We start from the raw sequence: 19,150 nt of genomic DNA on the forward strand, positions 1-19,150 counted from the left end.
TTGAAACTCATCGTGGACAGTGTGGGTCCTCAGACTGTGGGAAAAAGTAGTCTACAGGTTTTGGTCACCAAGTTTGGTTCAAATGAAAACAAACAAACCAAATAAAAACAAACAAACAAAACCCCGTAAAACAACCCAAAAAAACCCCAGACCATACAGTTCCTTTGGGCCAAGACATGAACATGTAGACCTGGAGCCTGAAATGGCAGCCTGTTTTCATACCGCTGTGTGTGCCAGGCATTGCACTGCTATGGTCTTAAGAGTTTGAGAAATACAGCATTAAGGGGTTTTCTGGAAAGAGAGTCCTAAGAGAAGGATTAGGGGCTGCTCTGCTTCTGATGTACAAAAGGAATGGTCAAATCTGTAACTCTCCACAGTACTTAAGCTTCGAAAAAAGGCAGATTCATAATATTAGAAAACATGTCTTCTATCTTCCAAGACTGCTACAAGGTAGATCTTAGTGGGTTATACAGGCTCAGAATCCAAATCACCCTTGGAGAGCAGATAAGCATGTATTTCTGCAACCCATGTATCTTCAGTGCTCAACATTTTCAAAGGCTAAATAACACTGGCACTTATCAGCAACCAAAATAAATTTAGTAAACTTTCTTCACCTAAAGTACATAATCTCTAGGTAAACCATTGTGGCAGGAATTACGGCAGCCATCAAAAACAAACTGAATGTAACACAAATGGAGACACTATGTTTTATTAATACTCTTCCAGATTACATTTCTATTCCTAAAAAGAAAAATCAGGAATATATCTAAACCTAAGAATTCCATTAGTGCTCAATTCGGGGAACAGAACATGGTTAAGTTGGACCACTTCATTACTTTCTGTATACATTAATATTTAATATTAAAAAAAAAATAAATTCAAATAATACTAGCTCCAGCCAGATTGCATATTGAACACAGTAGGTTGTTAATCACCCCACATCAATTTCCTGAAAAAAATCCCTGATTAAGAAGTTTTCCCTCTAAATTATAACATTCTCTGTTGGTTGGCTCAGCCACTGGATGGCATAGGAACTGCTCCCAGGTTTCTTGTTGCTTAGATTATCCAACCTCAGGTGCACCGTGGAACCACCATCTTTGGAGGTAGGAGCCAGCAGTTTTCTCCTTAACACAGTCTGCCTCAAGAGTCCTGAAAAATGAGCTCTTGAAAAAACAGGAAAGGTGGTTCTGTGTATTGGAGGAAGAGGAATTCTCAATACTTTGGAGAGTAGATCCTTGAACTCAGCTGAGCCAGGTCCAGCAAGTGAGAAAACCACTCAAATCCCACCATGGGAGCAGGCACCACAGCACAAAAAAAAAACAGACAATGAGCAGATCTCCACTGCATCCATAAATGCATCAGTCCCATGAATCATCCGCTATAAAAAGTTCAGTGTCTCATCTTCAGCACTTGTTTAACTAGAATTCTGTACATTATATACAAAAATGCACAAGGATAGCTGCTTGATGCTTCCAATCCTTGTTCTTTTACAGCAATGAAAAATTTTAAAAACCAGAGTCTGGACTTATAAATAGTGCAGAAAATGCAAATGCTAAGAAGACAATGCCTCCTATGATTGTCACTGAAAAGAAAACACAAAATAAGAAATTAGTTATCAAAAAGTAATTCTCTTCCATGACATATTACAGACTTCTTTTTAATGTCTGATTCTCAAATAACTTTACTTAAAAATTCATGCCAGAAGCAGTGGATGTTGTTTCTAGATCAGTATTGGGATGCCCATATGCCAACCCACCATCTAACTGCATCTCCAAGAATATATTCTGGCCCACAGAAGGAAGCTTTGTTTTACTCATTACTTGAGCCACTATAAAACTAGGTTAACACCTGCTGTTGAGTATTTGGCTGTATGGCAGAAAATAGGATAAAATATCTCATGCCAGAGCAAGCCATCAAATAGGACTGACATATAATTAGCATTTTTTGCACATTTTAGGCAACTGTATTGAAAGAAAAGGTATCAAAAACATTAATTGCTTGCAATGGCCACAACCTGCTAAAGCGTGGGACAGAATTCTGGGAAAGCACCACTGTATATGTTCCCTGAATCTTTAAACAAAGTAACATGCTAGAAGGATCTTTGTTTTAGTCGAAGGCTACTCCTGTGGCTCAAGATCCACACTGTGCTTAGAGCATACAAAACCATTGTTAGATTAGCATTTTGACACCAATTTCCTTGGCAAACAAACACGACAGAGTGCATGTTTCACTTTTAGCAGTGAAGTTGTTTTTTTACCACCTCTGCAACTACAGAATATTCTGAATGAACATATATAGGAAACAGCTTCACAGGATTATTCTTGGGAGCAAGAAATCTCACCACATCATAGAACTGACAGTGGAAGCAAGCTACAACCTAAGCTAAGGAAAAACAAACAACCCAACCTTACTGGTCCTGCCTGTTGCAGTTAGCAAGTATGATAAAGAAAACATTTATGCCACACAGAGTAGCTTTTGTGGCTTTTAAATGGCTGGTGTAAGTCATTAGAATGTGTTTCTCTTGCTGACCTGATGGTCTAGATGCAGAATTGCAACAGAATTTCTATTATCCACTGTCAAACAATAAATACTGACCATTTAAAATAGTGTATTTCCTTCTTCTGGTCTCCCAAAAGGAGTAGCTAATAGTGAAGCAAAATGAGGTGGGATGTAAAACAGACTCAGAAAAAAATCTCCAAATAATCCAAAACAAACCACCAGTTCTTGTGGGTTTTCCAAAAGTTTTGAGAAGCACTGTTCCCAAGCATGAACAGCACAAACATTACCAGCATTAAATTTTTTTGGTTGGAGTTAGTTTTCACTTACCAGTCCTAACAGAAATTTTTTGTGCTATCATTCTCCCTCCAATAACTGCTAAACCAGTGCATAGGCAATGTCCCACTGTTCCTCCTACTGCCACACCATAGGGGTCCTAAGGGGGAAAAAAAAAAAAGCACAAAGGGATAAATCAGCACTGTTGAAAACCCACTAGTGCTACAACAACCTCAGAACAGTGCTGATTCTTTGGTTGCAGACTGGCAAGCATGTACTGTCTGGTGATTCCTCTGCTCTGCTGTCCAGCACTGTCTTCAAGACTAGTGATAGTGAACATCAGCTGGTGAGACAGACTTAAATCCGGCCTAAGATAGGAGCATACAACATTTTTCAGCCAAGCAACATCTTTAAGATTTTAATTATAGATCCAGAAATTGCTCTGCTGTAGGTAAACCAATAAGCAACCTCTAGAGAGAAGGTGACAGCTGTTGAGAAACACAATATGCATCAGCTGGAAGAACACCAACCTATCTATAAAGAGAGAGAGAAGTAAGTCCTTGAACTGCAAATGAAAGCTTTCAGCAGCTACAACATTCCCAGTTCTTTGCCCTGCTTCACCCACTTGTGCTCTACACTCTGCCCTGCTCTGTCATCCAAAGTGGAAAGCATGAAAGACCTGAAGTCCAGAGGATAATAAATTAGTTTATAATCTACTGTCAACAACAGCTTTTCACATCATTGAATAACATGCAGCTCCTCGGTGAGTGAACAACTGTACTACACAAAGAGGTTTCTCAGGTCTCCTTAGAAATTACAGAGTTAAGGACAGCGTATGTCCCCTGCTCATCACCGTGTGACATTTTTAGTTCCAACAGGAAAAAAAAAGCTGCTGCCATCACCTGAGGAATGCATGAGATATCAAAGAGGCGAACAGCAAAACTGTCTAAGAAATTCTGTGGTTTGAAGACAACACAAAGAACCAACACCACAAGACAGTGAGAGAAGGTGGCGAGCACCAAGCAGTCGGCAGGTTGGAAAGCAAGAAGTGCAGGAAGAAGCAGAGCTGGGCCAGCAGAACAAACAGGCCCCCAGAAACAGGACCCAATATATATCAGGACCAGATATCCAGAGTCCCTGGATATCCCTACAGCCAGCAATTACCTATACAACCCTCACTAGCAGAAGATGGATCTCATCCCTCCACTCCATCATAATTATTCGCTGATTTTGAAAGGCAGTATTAAGTTACCTTCAATTCATTTTTTGTTTGGTAGCACTCTTACGAACATTTCATATTCTACAGGTACAGCCCACAGGCTTTAACTACAATGCTCAGCACTACACAAACCAGACTAAAGATTCTGACAGACACTTCCTAAGGGGACACTTAGGAAATGCAAACCAGAAGTCAACAACCCCCTGTAAAAGATGGGTTTAAGCAACTTGCCTAGCAAATTGGGCAGAGGCTGTAGTGCTTCATTTTTTTCCAAGAACAATGAGATCATCCTCTCCTGCTGTTTGCTCTAAACATCTTCCCTACACTGTAACAGAGACAAGAGGTTCCTGCAGGTTACAGCCTCCTTTATTACACAGCCATGATTTATCCTTAGGGAACTTCTGAAAGTGCACCTAAAAGGACCATGAGTCCTAGGGAAAAAAATGTAAATTATCTCAATGCATGAAAGAGCACAGGCAAGCTACTTATGTTTATTAAAAGCTTGACTACAAGCCTTCATCTTCAAGTATAATACAGTTATATACACTCTAATCACCACAATGAATATAATTTAATTTACATCATTACTTAGTGCCCAGCAGTTTAGGGTTTATTGCCCTTCTATACACTGTACTATATTAACTCATATTTTAACAAGAGGTATCTGAGGAGGTATCTAACAATTTAAAGCTTGATGGAATGGAAGTATCTTTTAAAGTTACCCAGTTAAAACTGAATGATCACAAAGAGAGAAGAAACATCTCTTCTGTAACATCTCTCAACACTGTAACAAAACCCAATTGAATGCAGCTCCATAACATAAAGCAGATGTCTCCAGAAATGCCAGTGCAGTCCCAATCATGTAACAGTAGTTTTAGTGCATTTACTGTCAGGTCTTGACACAAACTACATAAGGCACATCAAGGCAGCAGGTGTGAATCTGATACCTCCTGCAAGAGCATTTTGTCTCTTACCTCTCAATGAGCAGCCTAAAGAAAGCAAAAGAACAGCAAGGATTCTGAACACTCACCTCTCTGGCAGCCAAGACTATGGTTGTTAATTGGGAACGATCGCCCCATTCTGCTAAAAATGTTAAAGTAAAAGCTTGAACAAAGATTGGCGAAATAAAGTGTAGCCACTTCTTCTGAGGTATAGTGGTGCCTGGCCCAGATTCCACATCTCCTGGTCCATTTAACAGTTTAGTTCTCTGAAGCTGTGGAGGTCAAGGGAAAAAAAAAACAAAACAAGAAATAACCATAAAATTAAAAATGTCATCTAAACAACCCAAATGAAACACTTAACAATAAAGCTAGACATTTAATTTCTAAAATGTTATTAACCCATTGCCTGCTGCATTATCAACATAATTATACAGTCACCATTACAAAAAAAAAAAAGCTAAATATATGCACACATGTATGTATGTGGAAATATACACACATACATATAGTTATAATCAGCTCTAACTGTCCATCAGGATTTTTGTCCATCTTGTACTGCTTACAAATAAAATCTCTGACCATAGAAAGAAATAAAAGTAGAGCCAAGAATAAACTGTTGGTGTCCTCTCTGCTAGCAATGCATTAAAAACACGTCAAATACACCCATGCTAAGCAGAAGATCCCTTCTCTCCTAAGAAGCCAGGCTTGCCACAGGACTGGAATCGCCTGCTGAAAGAGCCTCCAGGGGCCACTTCCATCTCATCTACCACACATTTTCTGTGTCAGTTTATCAGTCACACAGCTGAACACCGCAAACATGACAGTGCTGCTCTGCAGCTTCACATCTGTAATTCTTCCACCAACTGTAACTAACAGCAATTTTATGACTTACTTCCTCATCTTTTTTTTTAATTTCTGCTTGAACTTCCTCCAGCTCTTCCTGACCCTCATCTGGACTCATTTTCAAGCCTTCCCGAAGCATTCGGATGCCAAAGATTGCAAACAGTGCTGTTGACACATAGTATGTGTACACACGAGGAATAACCGTGGTGGCATAGCCAAACAAAACTGCAAAGAAAACACACGTGTCACTTAAAAAAATAACCATGAGGATCATAATTGTTTTCCCCACATCTAAGAACTGCTTGCTAGCAAAGTCTGCAATCCAAATATCCACTGAAAAATAAATATTTAATCTTTTGTTACTTTTGTATAATTTTATAAGTTTTTGGAAGATAACATGCTAGAATCTCCAGCCATTACTGGTCATGCCAGAGACTGAAGTCCACAATGACACAGACAATGCACTCCAGCCAATGTTGAGGTGCTGCTGCTCCTGAGAGCCAGTCCAAACAACATTATCTTTCCATCAAGGTCTATGCAAGTCCTGCCTTTCTCCACGCACACCGTGAAACTACCATCTGTAATCATGTTAGGTTAGTCATAGTGTACCCCAGTTAATTCCATTTACATGTTGGATAGCATCTCTTTCCAATCATTTCATTTATCACATAAAGTTAGAATAAGATTTTCAACGAGGTAAATCTACCAGGCATATCTAAAAATCATCCAGCTGGGTGAATCCATGTCTGTCTTGCTTTGCCAAGTGCACATTACTATTCCCTTGTCCCCCATATTCCCCACATGCACACAGTGTGACTAACTTTGATCTTTATTTCAAAGGCAGATCCCACTTACAGACTAAAAAGCAACCTTCACAGTGTCTTTTAGAGGTAACTAAGCCAAAACTAGCTCTTAAATAAGAAATATGTACCCAGGACAAAGTACTTTGTTTTCACAAAGTAAGACCGTTTAGCATTTTTCTGACAGAAAAAGGCTCATATAAATGGGAAGAAATAAAAAGTCTACACCTTACATTCAAGGTTGCTTGGACCATGCACTCACAAGTGTTTCTGCTACTTTATTCCACATGCAATTAGCTAAAAGGAAGCATATTACCACGTGTGCTTTTTTATGCACATCTTTAGTTGAAAAATGCACTCAAAAGTTACTACATGATCTAGAAATAATTCTGTGCTGCCACTACCAGAAGTAAGAATGAGCCCAGAATTAATCAGCCTTATTACTCATAAACACAGCACATACACATACAAATAGCAGTACTATTTGCAAAGCTAAATAAACTCCTTTAAAAAGACTGAAAACGCTGCAGTAAAACAATGCAAGAAAGCTAGACAAAAAAGCTATGCTTTTCTTAGCATTTCTTACATATATAAGCATAGACACAGTGAAATAATCAGAACTGTAAGACAGCTTAAGTGTCAAGTACACTTTGAAAAACTGAGGGATAAAAGCAGAAAAGCTTTTTATGAAAAAGCATTAAGAAAGACTTGAAGAAAAAATTTGTATAGGAAAAGAGAGCCATAATGGGCAGGAGAAATGAGACAGAATGCAAGTGGAAACTGCTCTAACTACAACTGCAATAATCGCAGCAGTGTACACAGCAACAGCTACGCACCCAAAAACCATTCACAGAAACACTTGCCAAGCAGCCTGCACCAGCGAACCGGCTGTCTCCAGCGTGTCCAAACCAACCACCACTATTTCAAGTATTTCTGAAATGGGTATGGCTAGAAATGAGCACACAGACAAACTCCGTGCTGCCTCTGAGGTACCTGAAGGCTGCTCCATTTTACAATCACAACTACAGGTCCCTCAAGTGCCACCTGATACCTTACTTCCCGCTCCCTCCTTCCCTCCGTCTTCCACTTACGCAGTTCCCAGCACAAATCCAAACAGCTATGTGTGCAGGAATACAAGTCAGATGAGGAAAATGTGTCATCATACAAAGAATCTTTTGCCTTAGGAGGAAAGATAGAAGCCACTCCCACATTCCCTTTAGGCACACTAATTTTATAGGAGTGGGGAAAAAAAAAAAGTAAACCAGTCCAAAAATCAAAGGCAGTGCTTAGGCTCTCCATCTCATTCCTCTTCCTTAAACTGCAGTTGAAGCCTAGAGGCTTTGTCAGTCCCTGTACTGTCAAAGACTTCATTTGAGAAAAGAGCCTAAATACTCAAGCTGAGATTCCATGCTCCACAGGAAAAGCTCCACAGTCTCATCAGAACTGAAAACTGCATATACATACTACCTGTACTCCAATTAAATTTTTTTGATAAATACATACCCATCACTTCTTAAGAGATAAAACAAAACTGAGTAAAGCAGAGTGCTAACCTGATAAACACGTCATCAGTCCCAGCGCAAGCATAGCCCCAGCCAGTACAGTCAGGCGGTTGTAGCGCATGGCCATGATGGCCGCGATGAAGAAGGTCTTGTCCCCCAGTTCCGACACGATGATGACCGAAATAGCAGCCACAAAGGCATGAATAAAGCCCAAGTTAGTCTTGTCACCTGACTCTTCACTGACAATGTGGACTGGAGCAACTAGCGAGGAGCCTTTCTGTAAGGGGGGAAGAGAAAAACACAAAACAAATCCCGCTTGTCAATTAGGCTTGAATGGTTAGTACACAGAAATACAAAGCCTTGTATTTCTCCTCTCATACCATCCTGTGTAGAGTGACATTTTAAGCAGATACACCTCTCATGCTCATTGATGATCATTAACTAGTTCCTGGCTGATACCCACCTCAAATTGCCAGTTAGGCACTTGGCAAGAGGATCAGATCTTGCTGACTATTAAAACACTACTTCACCGTGCATGCTATTACCAGAGCATGAGAACCACCACAACAACAAAACATGGTCAGCTCAGGTCTAATACTGCCTTCTTTAAAATCCCTACATATTTTATGACCTTAACCTTGAACAGTTTTCTGATATAAATAAATGTTTCAAAATGAAACCAGGTAACTATGATACCTTAGGAAGAAAAGAAGCCCATGCAAAAATGGTCAGGATAATTTTCTTCCCTTGCAAAATCTTTGCATCTCAGACGCATTAAATTTTTATGGAGTCACAGAATGGGTTGGGTTGGACAGGACCTTAGCAATCACCGAGTTTTAAGACCCCTGCAATGAGCAGGAACATTTTTCACTAGACCAGACTGCTCAGAGCTCCATCCAACCTGGCCTTGAACACTTCCAGGGATGGGGCACTCACAATTTCCCTGAGCAACCAGTATGAGTGCCTAACCCCTCTCACATGAAGGAATTTCTTCTTAATATCTAGCCTACATTTATCCTTTTTTCATTTGAGTCAAAGTCAAATTTTGTGCCAGTTTTCATCAGCTTCTTTTGCACTTGCTCTATGTTTGTTGAAAACTTAACTTTAAGACTCTCCAGTGGTGAAACCAGACCAGCACACTCCAGTTCCCACTCACTCACCAAGGTGTTTACTTCTACACACAGTAAGTTATCTATGATCAAAAGCAAGGCCCAAGATCTCTATACCGACGTTCACATCCCTGACCAGGGATGGCTGAGAAAGCTTGTCCCAGCACATCCACTAGCAGAGACAGCCCGCAGCGTGTTTTGACATGACGGCTTCCCAGCACTCCACTTTCAGCAGTGCTCCAAGTTTTCTGGTGTTGGTACTTAGCTCCCACGCTGTGTGTGACACACTGTGACTTCCCAGAGCTCCTTCACCTTTTGCAGCTCCCTATGTTTTCTGGTTTGGGTCTGTGACACCCGGCGTGCTCGACGTGCTACACCAAGCCACATGTCAGTAATTTTTCCACCCCTCTGTGTAATCAGTGGAACTAGAATCCCCTCACCGAGAGCACTGTTTAGTAAGTTTTAACGCAAAGGAACTGATAGTAATTGTTGAGAGAAAAAACCCTGGCAGCTTTGGAGTAGCAACAAAGCCTGCTTTCAGCTGCTTCTGCGGGGGAAGAGAGCACTGACCCCTTTCCCATGTCGGACATAGACGTCCCTCTTTTAGCAGAAAAAGAGGAAGATGCGGTGGCCCTGTAGCTCTCCTTTTTTCTGCTAAAAGCGGGGAATTTCGGAGCCCGACGGCCTCCGGAAGGCGCAGCGCGGCGCCGGCCGAGCGCTGCCGCGGGGGGCACAGCGCGGGCAGCCGGCGCGGCCCGTCCCCGCCTCACCTCGGCCCGCGGCTCCGCTCCCTGCGCCGCCGGCGGCGGCGGCGGCTCCTTCTTCCTGCCGGGCTCTTCCTCGGGAGCGGCGCGGAGCCGCGCCGGGGCCGCCAGCAGCAGCGCGGCCGCCAGGAGCAGCGCGGCGGCCCGCGGGAGCGGCGGCGGCAGCGGGGACCCCATGGCGGCCGAGCGCGGAGCCGGGGGGGCGGCGCGAGCCCCGCTTGAGGGCGCCGCGTCACCGCCCGCGCCGCGGCCCCGCCCGCCCCGCCGCGCCCGCTTCCTGCCGCGCGCCCACGGCCCGCCCCCACACGGCCGCCGCTGCCTGCCGGGACTGCCTCGCCGCGCTGGGGCGACACCCCGGCCAGGGCTGCCGCCCCCTCCTCCGGATCCCGCCGGCCTGAGGGCGACGGGCAAAGGTGGCTGTGCGGCGTTCCCGGGGAGCTGGGCGGGTCCAAGCGCGTCCCTTCCCGTTCGGAGTTGCTTGCGGGCAGGGAAAGGGCGCAGCGGGAGGGACGAGGAGCGGCGAAACATCCGCGTAGGAACGGCCCGGACACGTCTCGGTTTCGTTGATGCGCAGTTGCTCGGCAGCGCTTCGTGTAGGGGTGACTCGGGCTGGGCCGTGCGCCCCGAGCACGGAATCCCGGAACGGGTCGGGCCGGGAGCGACCGGGGCGGTCATCGCGACCCCAAGCAGGGCCATCCCAGAGCACACGGCACAGGGCCGTGTCCGGCAGTCCCCGAGTGTCTCAGTGAGGGAGACTCCACAACCTCTCTGAGAAATTGTCCCAGTGCTCAGCCACATGCACAGTAAAGAAGTTCTTCCTCATATTCAGCTGCAACTTCCTGTGTATCAGTTTCTGCCCATTGCCTCTCGTCCCGTTGGTTGGTACCACCAAGGAGAGCCCGAATCCATCCTCTTGGCACCATCCCTCCCTTTAGATACTTGTAGACATTGATGAGTTCCCCTCAGTCTCTCCTTGAGCCTGAACAGGTCCAGCTCCCTCAGCTTTTCCTCACAAGAGAGATGCTCTAATCCCTTAATCATCTCTCTTGCCCTCCACTGGACCTGCTCCAGGAGCTCCATGTCTCTCTTGCCCTGAGGAGCCCAGAACTGGACACTGCACTCCTGATGGTGCTCTCCCTGGGAAGCCCAGGATAGCCACATGCCCCAATGCTCTCCCCAGAGCAAGGACAGGAATGTGCTTCCTGAGGAGCAGTTTAGGAATCAGGACAAGAACACCATTTAAACAGAAGATGTTTGGACACAGGCTCAAGGAGCCTCTTGAGAACCACTTAAAAAAGTTATACAGATAGATGCAGTTCCAAGACATGACTGCTGATGTTCCATGGTGAATTGAAACTACAAGAGTGTTAATGGAAGAGAGGGATGTGACAGCCAAGAGAGGCACAACATTTTGTGTAAAGTGATTGCTCATGTTTTTCAAATTAGCCAAATTTTGAGAAACTATACAAAATGGAAACAGTGTAATAAGCTTTTAATTAGGCAATTCATAAGATATACTTCAGTGTATAAAAATACTTCTTGTATACAAAATAATGTGTGCATATAAGTAGATAACATGCTGAAACACCAGCACCCACATAACTTCATCACACAAACTGATCATTGACACCAGTATTATGAGAAGCACCAAAATACTAAATAGTTAAGTGCAAAAAAAGCCCCTGTGCTGAGTGACATCATCTCCCTAATAAAGAATTTCTTTGCAATGCTTGTCAGGTAGTTTTCTGTGTGTGCTCTGCTTTGGCAGTTCATTATAGCTGTTTAAAAGCCAGTGTAGTCGTGGTCATGATGATCCTGCACAGCTGTCCCCTCTTAACACATAAGGGATTCCAATAACCCACAATAAAGACAACAGAACCACAACAAAGAACATTAATTTTCTGCAAATTCTCTTCTACTGTCTTTTTAGTCAGAGAACCTTCTGCTATTTTCCCAGTTTAGGGATGAAGTGGTCTTCATCAACGAACAAAACCACTTTGGTGCAGAAGAGATAATGCAGCAAATGGGTCTGTTTATCTCCACTGCTGAGCATGAGTCACTCCACCACTGCAGCTTTCTCCATCGCTTTTCGTGCTTACAGTTGTAAAGCAGTGGCTGGTTTTCATTGTCACCAGGGAAGCACAGAAAGATACACAATTTGCCTCCCTCTGAAGTGACTCAAAGAAAAGAGACTTGGAAAGAAATATGCTTAAATATTAGTCAAGACATGAAATAGAGTAGTTCAAATTATTCCCTCCTTTCAGTAGTTTTCACATATATGAATTTGGACTTGCTGCACAACAGCAAGTGTTTTATGCATAAGATAAAACCATAAAAGAGAAAAGATACAATTAGGGTCTCTTCACTTTGAATTAAGGTCTTCAGGAAACCTTTTTTAGCTTGCATGATATGCAGAGACCTTACACTTCCTCACAAATTGGTTACATGAATGACACTGTCATTAAAACTATGAGCTTTTGAGGTAGAATTAGAGAAAGTGTGCGACTTTACCTTGGTTTTAATAAACCATTTATCTCTTATACTCCAAGTTTGCATGAAGATACTTTAGGAAAAAATATCTAAAACACAAGTGGTATAAATGCTTTTCGATGCTTTGGGTAGGAGCTAAAGTTTTTCTGATAAAACTCATGACACAAAACAGCAGCCAGTGCCTGGTTAAAAAGAACATACATCACTACACACCACCACGTCACATTGTGAATTCCAAGTGTGATGGCCATAGAAACATATATGAGGAGCTCTGCAAAATAATGAGGGCAAGAAACGCTTTCAAACCAGTCTCCGAAAGGCACACTGTGGCTCAGACTTACAACCTTTCCTGCAAGCAAACAGAAAGAAATTAATTGGGAAGATGCATTAAACAAAGTCTTCGTGTCACAATTACAGAACAATATGCTTATTAATCATCATCATCCACCTCCATCTGATCTGGCAGCCTTGCACTTAATGAAATAAGATCCCACCTCTGGCTGTGCAAACACAGAGTACAGAAACCATGTCTGTCCTTAAGATGTTAGAAGATAGAGCTTAATTTTAAATTTTACAGAACTATATATACAGACATACCACTCCCTCTCCCCCCAGTTTAGCCATCCAAACAGCCTCATTTAATCTACACACTACAGGAACTGAGAAACACTCATGTTTAAGGTATTAGAAGCTACAGAAGCCTAAAAAAACACCTAAGTAAATAGTTGACTGAAATGAAACATCTTACCTGATCTGCTTTTTCTAAGATTAGCTAGAATTGCAAGGCATCTATGTTGGTGAAGAGAGGCCCAAATGTACATCATAACTCCTATAATGTGATACCAGCAGATCTGCACAGAAAGCTTTTTTCCTGAATGAAACATGTTTTATTAATACACAACCAGGAAGTGACTTCCTAAGCATCACCCCAAAACACTATATACAGTTTTTTCAAATGTTACTGTCTTACGAAATTCTAGTAGCAAGCCTCTGATTCCTTGAAAGATGCTTTTAAATCCTGCTTCATTTAAGTGCTCAGCTAGTAGCTCATTTCTCTTGACGGCTCTATACTAAAATATCTAGTTATTAATCCAGCAGCTTGAAATACAGTGTGATGTACAATGATACATAATTGGTAGTCTAAGACCTCCATATTCAGCACTGGTTGTAATTATTATTATCCTATTTAAACATGTTATGGCTCAGGTCAACATGCAAGCACACAGTTCTCTTCCTCACCGTGATACACATACATACACACACCTACATATCACCCCCTGCCCAACATGGCTCAAAGTGCTTAAAAACTTCACCAAACTTGGTAATGACTGCCTCACAAAAATTAATCACAGAAGGAATGCTACAGCCAGCTGATGGTTCATCTATGCCGGGGATTTAGCAGCTCAGTTGTTAGTCCCAATGGAATGTATTGGCAGAAACAAGTCATATAATACAAATTTTTCATGTATTAATGGAAACATTACAGTACCAAGGGAAAGAAGACACTGCCCGAGTCAAGGCAGAGCAGTGGCAACTTCTCCATGGAAGAAAAAGCAAGTGGCTGAGACAGCCTTGCAGATTCAGCTTGCAGGAAAGCTTACAACAAAAGAACTCCAATTTAAGAACTGAAGTTGTGTAGTGGCATTTGAGAACTGGCACCTATTACTGTCCTTCACAAAGCATATGATCTATATTCTTTCAGCAAATAGCCCTGAAGATTAAGATGAAGATTAAGATGAAAGTGTGTCCCTGTCTGTGCTTGTGTATAATGCTGGCTGAGTGTATGATATACTGAAATGTAATGACTTTGACCTATGCCAGGAAGTACTTCTATGTCTCATCAGTTAACACACTTCTCAAACAAGCAGCCCTCTATGAAACCATTTGCCACAATGGAAACAAATGAGAGCAAAACTGCATCTTTGATGATAACTAAGCGGGCACTTACCATTCCTGACATTAGTAGGCACTTGACACAGCACAGTTAAGCCAACAGCAATGTAGTAACCAAGTCCAAAGCAATACTGCACGATATGGATGACACCACTGGAAAACACACTGGTCCAGAGGCATTCTGCAAGTCTTCGACAGCTATGCAGCCAAAGGAGCAAGAGAACCAGGAGCGCAGAGAAGTGCTCACTATCTGCTTACAGATAAAAACCAGGAACTTTGATACAGAAAGGAACAATTTAACCCTGACAGTTAAATGTTTTCAAAAAGTTTAAGTTTTCAAAAAAACCTGTTGTTCACTCTTCTCACAGTAGAATTTTACCATCATTTTAAATTAACTGGGAAAAATATTTGTTCAGGTGAGGTACTGCTGACCAGAGAAAGATTTCTTCCAGAAGGTGCTAATGGCCCTTTCTGTTAAAAGGACTGCTGAAAGCCATCATATCTATAAATTAGAAATATTTCTATCTTCAAAGGTACTTGGTGTACCAGGAAAGTCAGTTGGAGCGTAGTTGAAAAGCAATCAATGAAGTAGCACTTAGATATAAATTCAGCACAGCATTGGTAATACAGTTTTTTTAATATTTATATGGCTACATTATAATATCTGGAGTACTTACCCATGTCCTTGCTCTGAGAATCTCTGCCAAGAGCATGATGCATGTTCCGAATCCATAATGGAAGTGACTCTCCAAGGAACTCAGCTCGAAAAAGACAGATCAGCAGAAAACCATTCCAGAGCACAGAAACCACATAAAAGTGAGTAAACCATCTGTGGGAACAAAGAAAAGGTTTTTCATTAATGTCCTCATCATTCCTTGGAACTGTAGCTGCAGGGCATGCTTGTCTGATGGTGAGTACATTCCATTTTGGTGCTCACATCAAATGTCCAAGTAGAGAACTCAGGACTTCAGTGGGACCAAGCAGGAATAACCTTAACACATTTTACTCCAGTGAAATATTGCCTGAAATAACCTCTAACTTAGCTTACCTTACTAACCATAGCTGCACTAAAGAGGAAACAGTGTAATCCACAGATTGCAAAAGTATTCCTCATGGTTTACAAATAATCATGGCACACATCGTATTTTCTTTATATTTTGCACCAGTCAAAGCACATCCAGGTTCATTTTCTGCTTATTTCCAAGCTGCTCTACCCTCACAGCACTCCCACTTTTCTCAGTTGCAGTGGGTGCATTACATGACATGTTAAAGTTCATTAAAGGAACCCAGAAGGAATTACCCTGTTCTACATTAGAATGTCTTGTCCTTCTGCAAATGCAAGGTCTGCAACAATCATATAGAAAAAAAGCAGCGACCACTAACACTGCTGGATGATTACAAGGCAAGACCACACGTTTGGGTTTTTTTAAGAAAACCAAGAACCTCCCAAGCCCATAAAGCACTCATAAAACCACACTGTGCGTTACCAAAATGCAGGACATGACAGTCAAGGTGGGTAACTGGTCTGAGTTAAACAGCCTACAGCTGTTTACAATATCCAGCAATATACTGCTGTCAATCCAGCTCAAACTAGTTGATCCAGTATTTCCTTTTGCTTTTAAAATTAAAAGTCTTTATGGCAGTGAAATAAAATCAGGACTTCTGAAAACATTTGCAAAGAGATAAAATATGTCCCATGGGAAGATGCTGATGGCCTTGGCAATGTAACTACAGATACAAAACTACAATATAACTGTATAGTCAAGGGAAGACCATATTTCTGTTGAACATGCAAACTCTTCTCTTGGGGCAGTGATGGGGTACAACCCCCTTGCTTAGTGAAACCAGTGAAAGTGACCCCTCCCAGAGGAGCTCAGGTATCTATCAAGAGCACAAAAGAGATCAAGTCAGAATCACAGCAGCAGGGAGCATCCCTGCATGCTCCAGAGCACCTGCACATTAGCAGCTGGCTTTTCCTATACATTATGACTTCTCCTCAGTTCCTTCTCCTACCAAGCAGAAATTGCAACATCACGTCAGCTGATTTGCAACAGCAGAACTAAAATTTAACCCCTCTCCCTCACTTTCTAAGACAAACAGAATTTGCATACTGATAAAAACTCACCATCACCTCCAAGTTTCAAGCTCTTTCCCTGCAGTCCTGTTACTCAGTTGACTCATATCACGTGCCAGGGAACTTTCTCCACATATTGATTTTTGCTAGCAGCACACAAACAAGCCCTGGCAACTTGAAAGAGACACACCCTTTGAGCTTTCAGCAATCCAAATTACACTGGGCATATATCTGACCTACAGATCAAACCAGCACTGCAGTGAGTACACGTGCCATCCCTCCTCAGGGAGAAGAATTTTCACTATTTGCCAAACCAACCTGAAATGCAACACAGCATTTTACAAGACAGAATGCCAAAGTTAAAAACAAGTCCAGTCTAGTGAAAACACAATGCTTGTCTGGAAACAAGACACAGATGAAAAGAATAGTAAACACCTCGGTAGCTACCTTCAAGATCTTCTCTATTCCTTCATGTACAAGTGTACTGATTAATCACCAGAATTGCTTTGTAGATGTTGAGACCTTGAGACCAATTCCCTGAAAAAGCACATTCTACAGATACCAATCTCCCTAAGAAGGGGTGTTGGGAAACTTCTGTTGGAGAAAGGTCAACTCAAACATGAACCTGCAGTACACAGTGATTAAGACAAAGCCTTTATGAATCCTTATTTTCACTCAGGGTACTGCACATTCTAAACACATCCCTGGGTATTTTCTGTATCGTGCCTGATAACCAAGATATTACATTACAAGCTTTCCATGAATAACACACTGTCACAAAACTTTTTTTTCCCAACATTTTGTTTAAAATCTTTGTATATAAAATGTGTCAAAGATTGTTACAATAGGGGAGATGAGATTTTCAGGCTAAGTAGCCTCCCAGTCCTGTCCTGCTGGCCTTGCAAGAGCTTGTCTGGCCTATGCTCAAGTCATAAATCTCGGCGGATTTAGAAAGAAGAAATCCCATGATATATAAAACCAGAAACATATAAAAAGCTGTGAATGGAATGAACCTCCTTTCATGGTTTCATTAAACATCTATTTAATTTCATTGAAATTAAATTTAATAATGAAATCTATTAAAGGAGACTTCATTAAACATCCAAACATACAAGTATTTAATTTTGTCTCATCAAACATCTGTTAAGATGGATTTGGATAACGCAGTGGTTCTTTTGCCGTATTAGAGACTGTTCATGCAAGGTCTAGACTGCTGTGTTCCCATGCTGTTATTGGCCACATTTCAAAAAGAAACCTTGAAGGGAGAAGACAACGATTGAGAATTGGTGTAAGACAGTCAACCTGCAGCATATTTGCACAGCCACAGTTACTCAGGATTCCACGTTCCCAGGTGCCTGACCTGAGTCTTGCGGAGATTTGTTTTAGCGACATTTTGCGATTCAAGGGATTAGGCTTTTGTTCCAATTTGGAACACACGGATTCTGTCCGATCGCTAGCAGTCTCTACGCTCCTCGGTTCCCCATCTGCAGTAACACTTTGCCGCACAGCTGAGCCCAAGTCTAAGACACAAACCCCGCCGTGCTCTCTGCGGGCGCTGCCCAGCGCCGCGACCTCCGGCTGCGGTAACCGAGGCACTCACGGGCCCGCCGCTCACCTCTTGGGCACCTGCAGGAGCCGCAGCCAGCCCGGGAGCCGCCCGCTCCCGCGCTTCGTCTTCCCGTAGCGAATGAGGTCCTGGAAGAGGCCGGAGATCACCAGGCCCACGCCCCCGGGCCGCGGCGCTGGGGCCCGCCGGAGCAGCAGCAGCAGCGCCACCAGGAAGGCGGCAGCCAGCAGGGACCAGGCAGCGGCCAGCGCCGCCAGCATCACTCCGCTCCGCTCCCTGCCCCGCCCCGCCCCGGCCCCGCTCCGCTCCGCTCCCTGCCCCGCCCCGGCCCCGCTCCACTCCCTGCCCCGGCCCGGCGCGGCCCCGCTCCGCTCCCTGCCCCGCCCCGGCCCGCCCCGGCGGCCGCGCTGTGCCTTCCGCTTCCCGTTCTCGGGAAAAGCCGGGCCCCGGGAGCCAGCGGCGCTGCGGCAGCCTGTGTGCTGTCCCTGCAGCTGCGCCCCGCGATGTTGTGTGCCCGGGCCTCAGCTAAGGCTGAACGCCGTTCCCCGCGGTAGTCTCCTGGAAAAGCTGGCTGCCCACGGCTTGGCCCAGAGAGTGGTGGTGCATCGTGCTGCATCCAGCTGCGGCCTGTCTCCAGTGGTGTTCCCCAAGGCTCAGCATTCAACACAGTCCTGTTTAATATTATTGTTGATCTGTATGAGACAGCCGAGTGTACAATCAGTAAAATCGTGGATAACGTCAAGTCGGTCATAGAGCTGATCTGCTGGTGGTCAGGAAGGCTCTGCAGAGGGATCTGGACAGGCTGGATCGATGGGCTGGAAAGCTGCCCAGCAGAGAAGGACCTGGGGGTGCTGGTGACAGCAGCTGAACATGAGCCAGCAGTGCCCAGGTGGCCAAGAAGGCCAATGGCATCCTGGCCTGTGTCAGCAATAGTGTGGCCAGCAGGAGCAGGGCAGGGATTGTCCTCCGTCAAAACTTATCACTGGTGAGGCTGTGTTCAGTTCTGGGCCACTGAGGACATTGAGGTGCAAATTTTATATATTATTGATATAGCTTACTAAGCAGAGGTATAAACCCTGCCTAGATTATTTTGAGATATGACTGCTTTAATCAATCCTATCAGCGAATCCTTCAAAGCAGCACATGCACTCCTGAAGCACTCATGATGTCAGTAAC

The 19,150-nt window shown here is 43.5% G+C and overlaps 2 protein-coding genes across 3 annotated transcripts; both read right to left on the reverse strand.

Annotated features, from left to right (window-relative positions):
* Nucleotides 1-697: 697 nt before the first annotated feature.
* On the reverse strand, nucleotides 698-10,184 carry TMEM165 (transmembrane protein 165). The gene is made up of 6 exons (XM_058838201.1): nucleotides 9,957-10,184; nucleotides 8,129-8,354; nucleotides 5,825-6,000; nucleotides 5,022-5,204; nucleotides 2,827-2,932; nucleotides 698-1,582 (listed from the first exon to the last, which is right to left on the reverse strand). Exons 1-6 carry the CDS (start codon nucleotides 10,125-10,127, stop codon nucleotides 1,506-1,508), a joined length of 939 nt encoding a protein of 312 aa, XP_058694184.1. The 5' UTR covers nucleotides 10,128-10,184; the 3' UTR covers nucleotides 698-1,505.
* Nucleotides 10,185-11,416: 1,232 nt separating this feature from the next.
* Nucleotides 11,417-18,288, reverse strand: SRD5A3 (steroid 5 alpha-reductase 3). Of its 2 annotated transcripts, none has more exons than XM_058838207.1 (5): nucleotides 18,023-18,288; nucleotides 15,011-15,162; nucleotides 14,389-14,586; nucleotides 13,189-13,311; nucleotides 11,417-12,789 (listed from the first exon to the last, which is right to left on the reverse strand). In XM_058838207.1, exons 1-5 carry the CDS (start codon nucleotides 18,232-18,234, stop codon nucleotides 12,530-12,532), a joined length of 945 nt encoding a protein of 314 aa, XP_058694190.1. In that variant the 5' UTR covers nucleotides 18,235-18,288; the 3' UTR covers nucleotides 11,417-12,529. The 2 variants fall into 2 exon arrangements, with proteins under 2 accessions (XP_058694190.1, XP_058694191.1); XM_058838208.1 differs by having other exon boundaries at nucleotides 11,421-12,789; nucleotides 14,389-14,583.
* Between the last annotated feature and the right edge of the window lie 862 nt (nucleotides 18,289-19,150).

Source organism: Poecile atricapillus, chromosome 4 (assembly GCF_030490865.1).
Source record: "Poecile atricapillus isolate bPoeAtr1 chromosome 4, bPoeAtr1.hap1, whole genome shotgun sequence".
Taxonomy (NCBI): Eukaryota; Metazoa; Chordata; class Aves; order Passeriformes; family Paridae; genus Poecile; species Poecile atricapillus.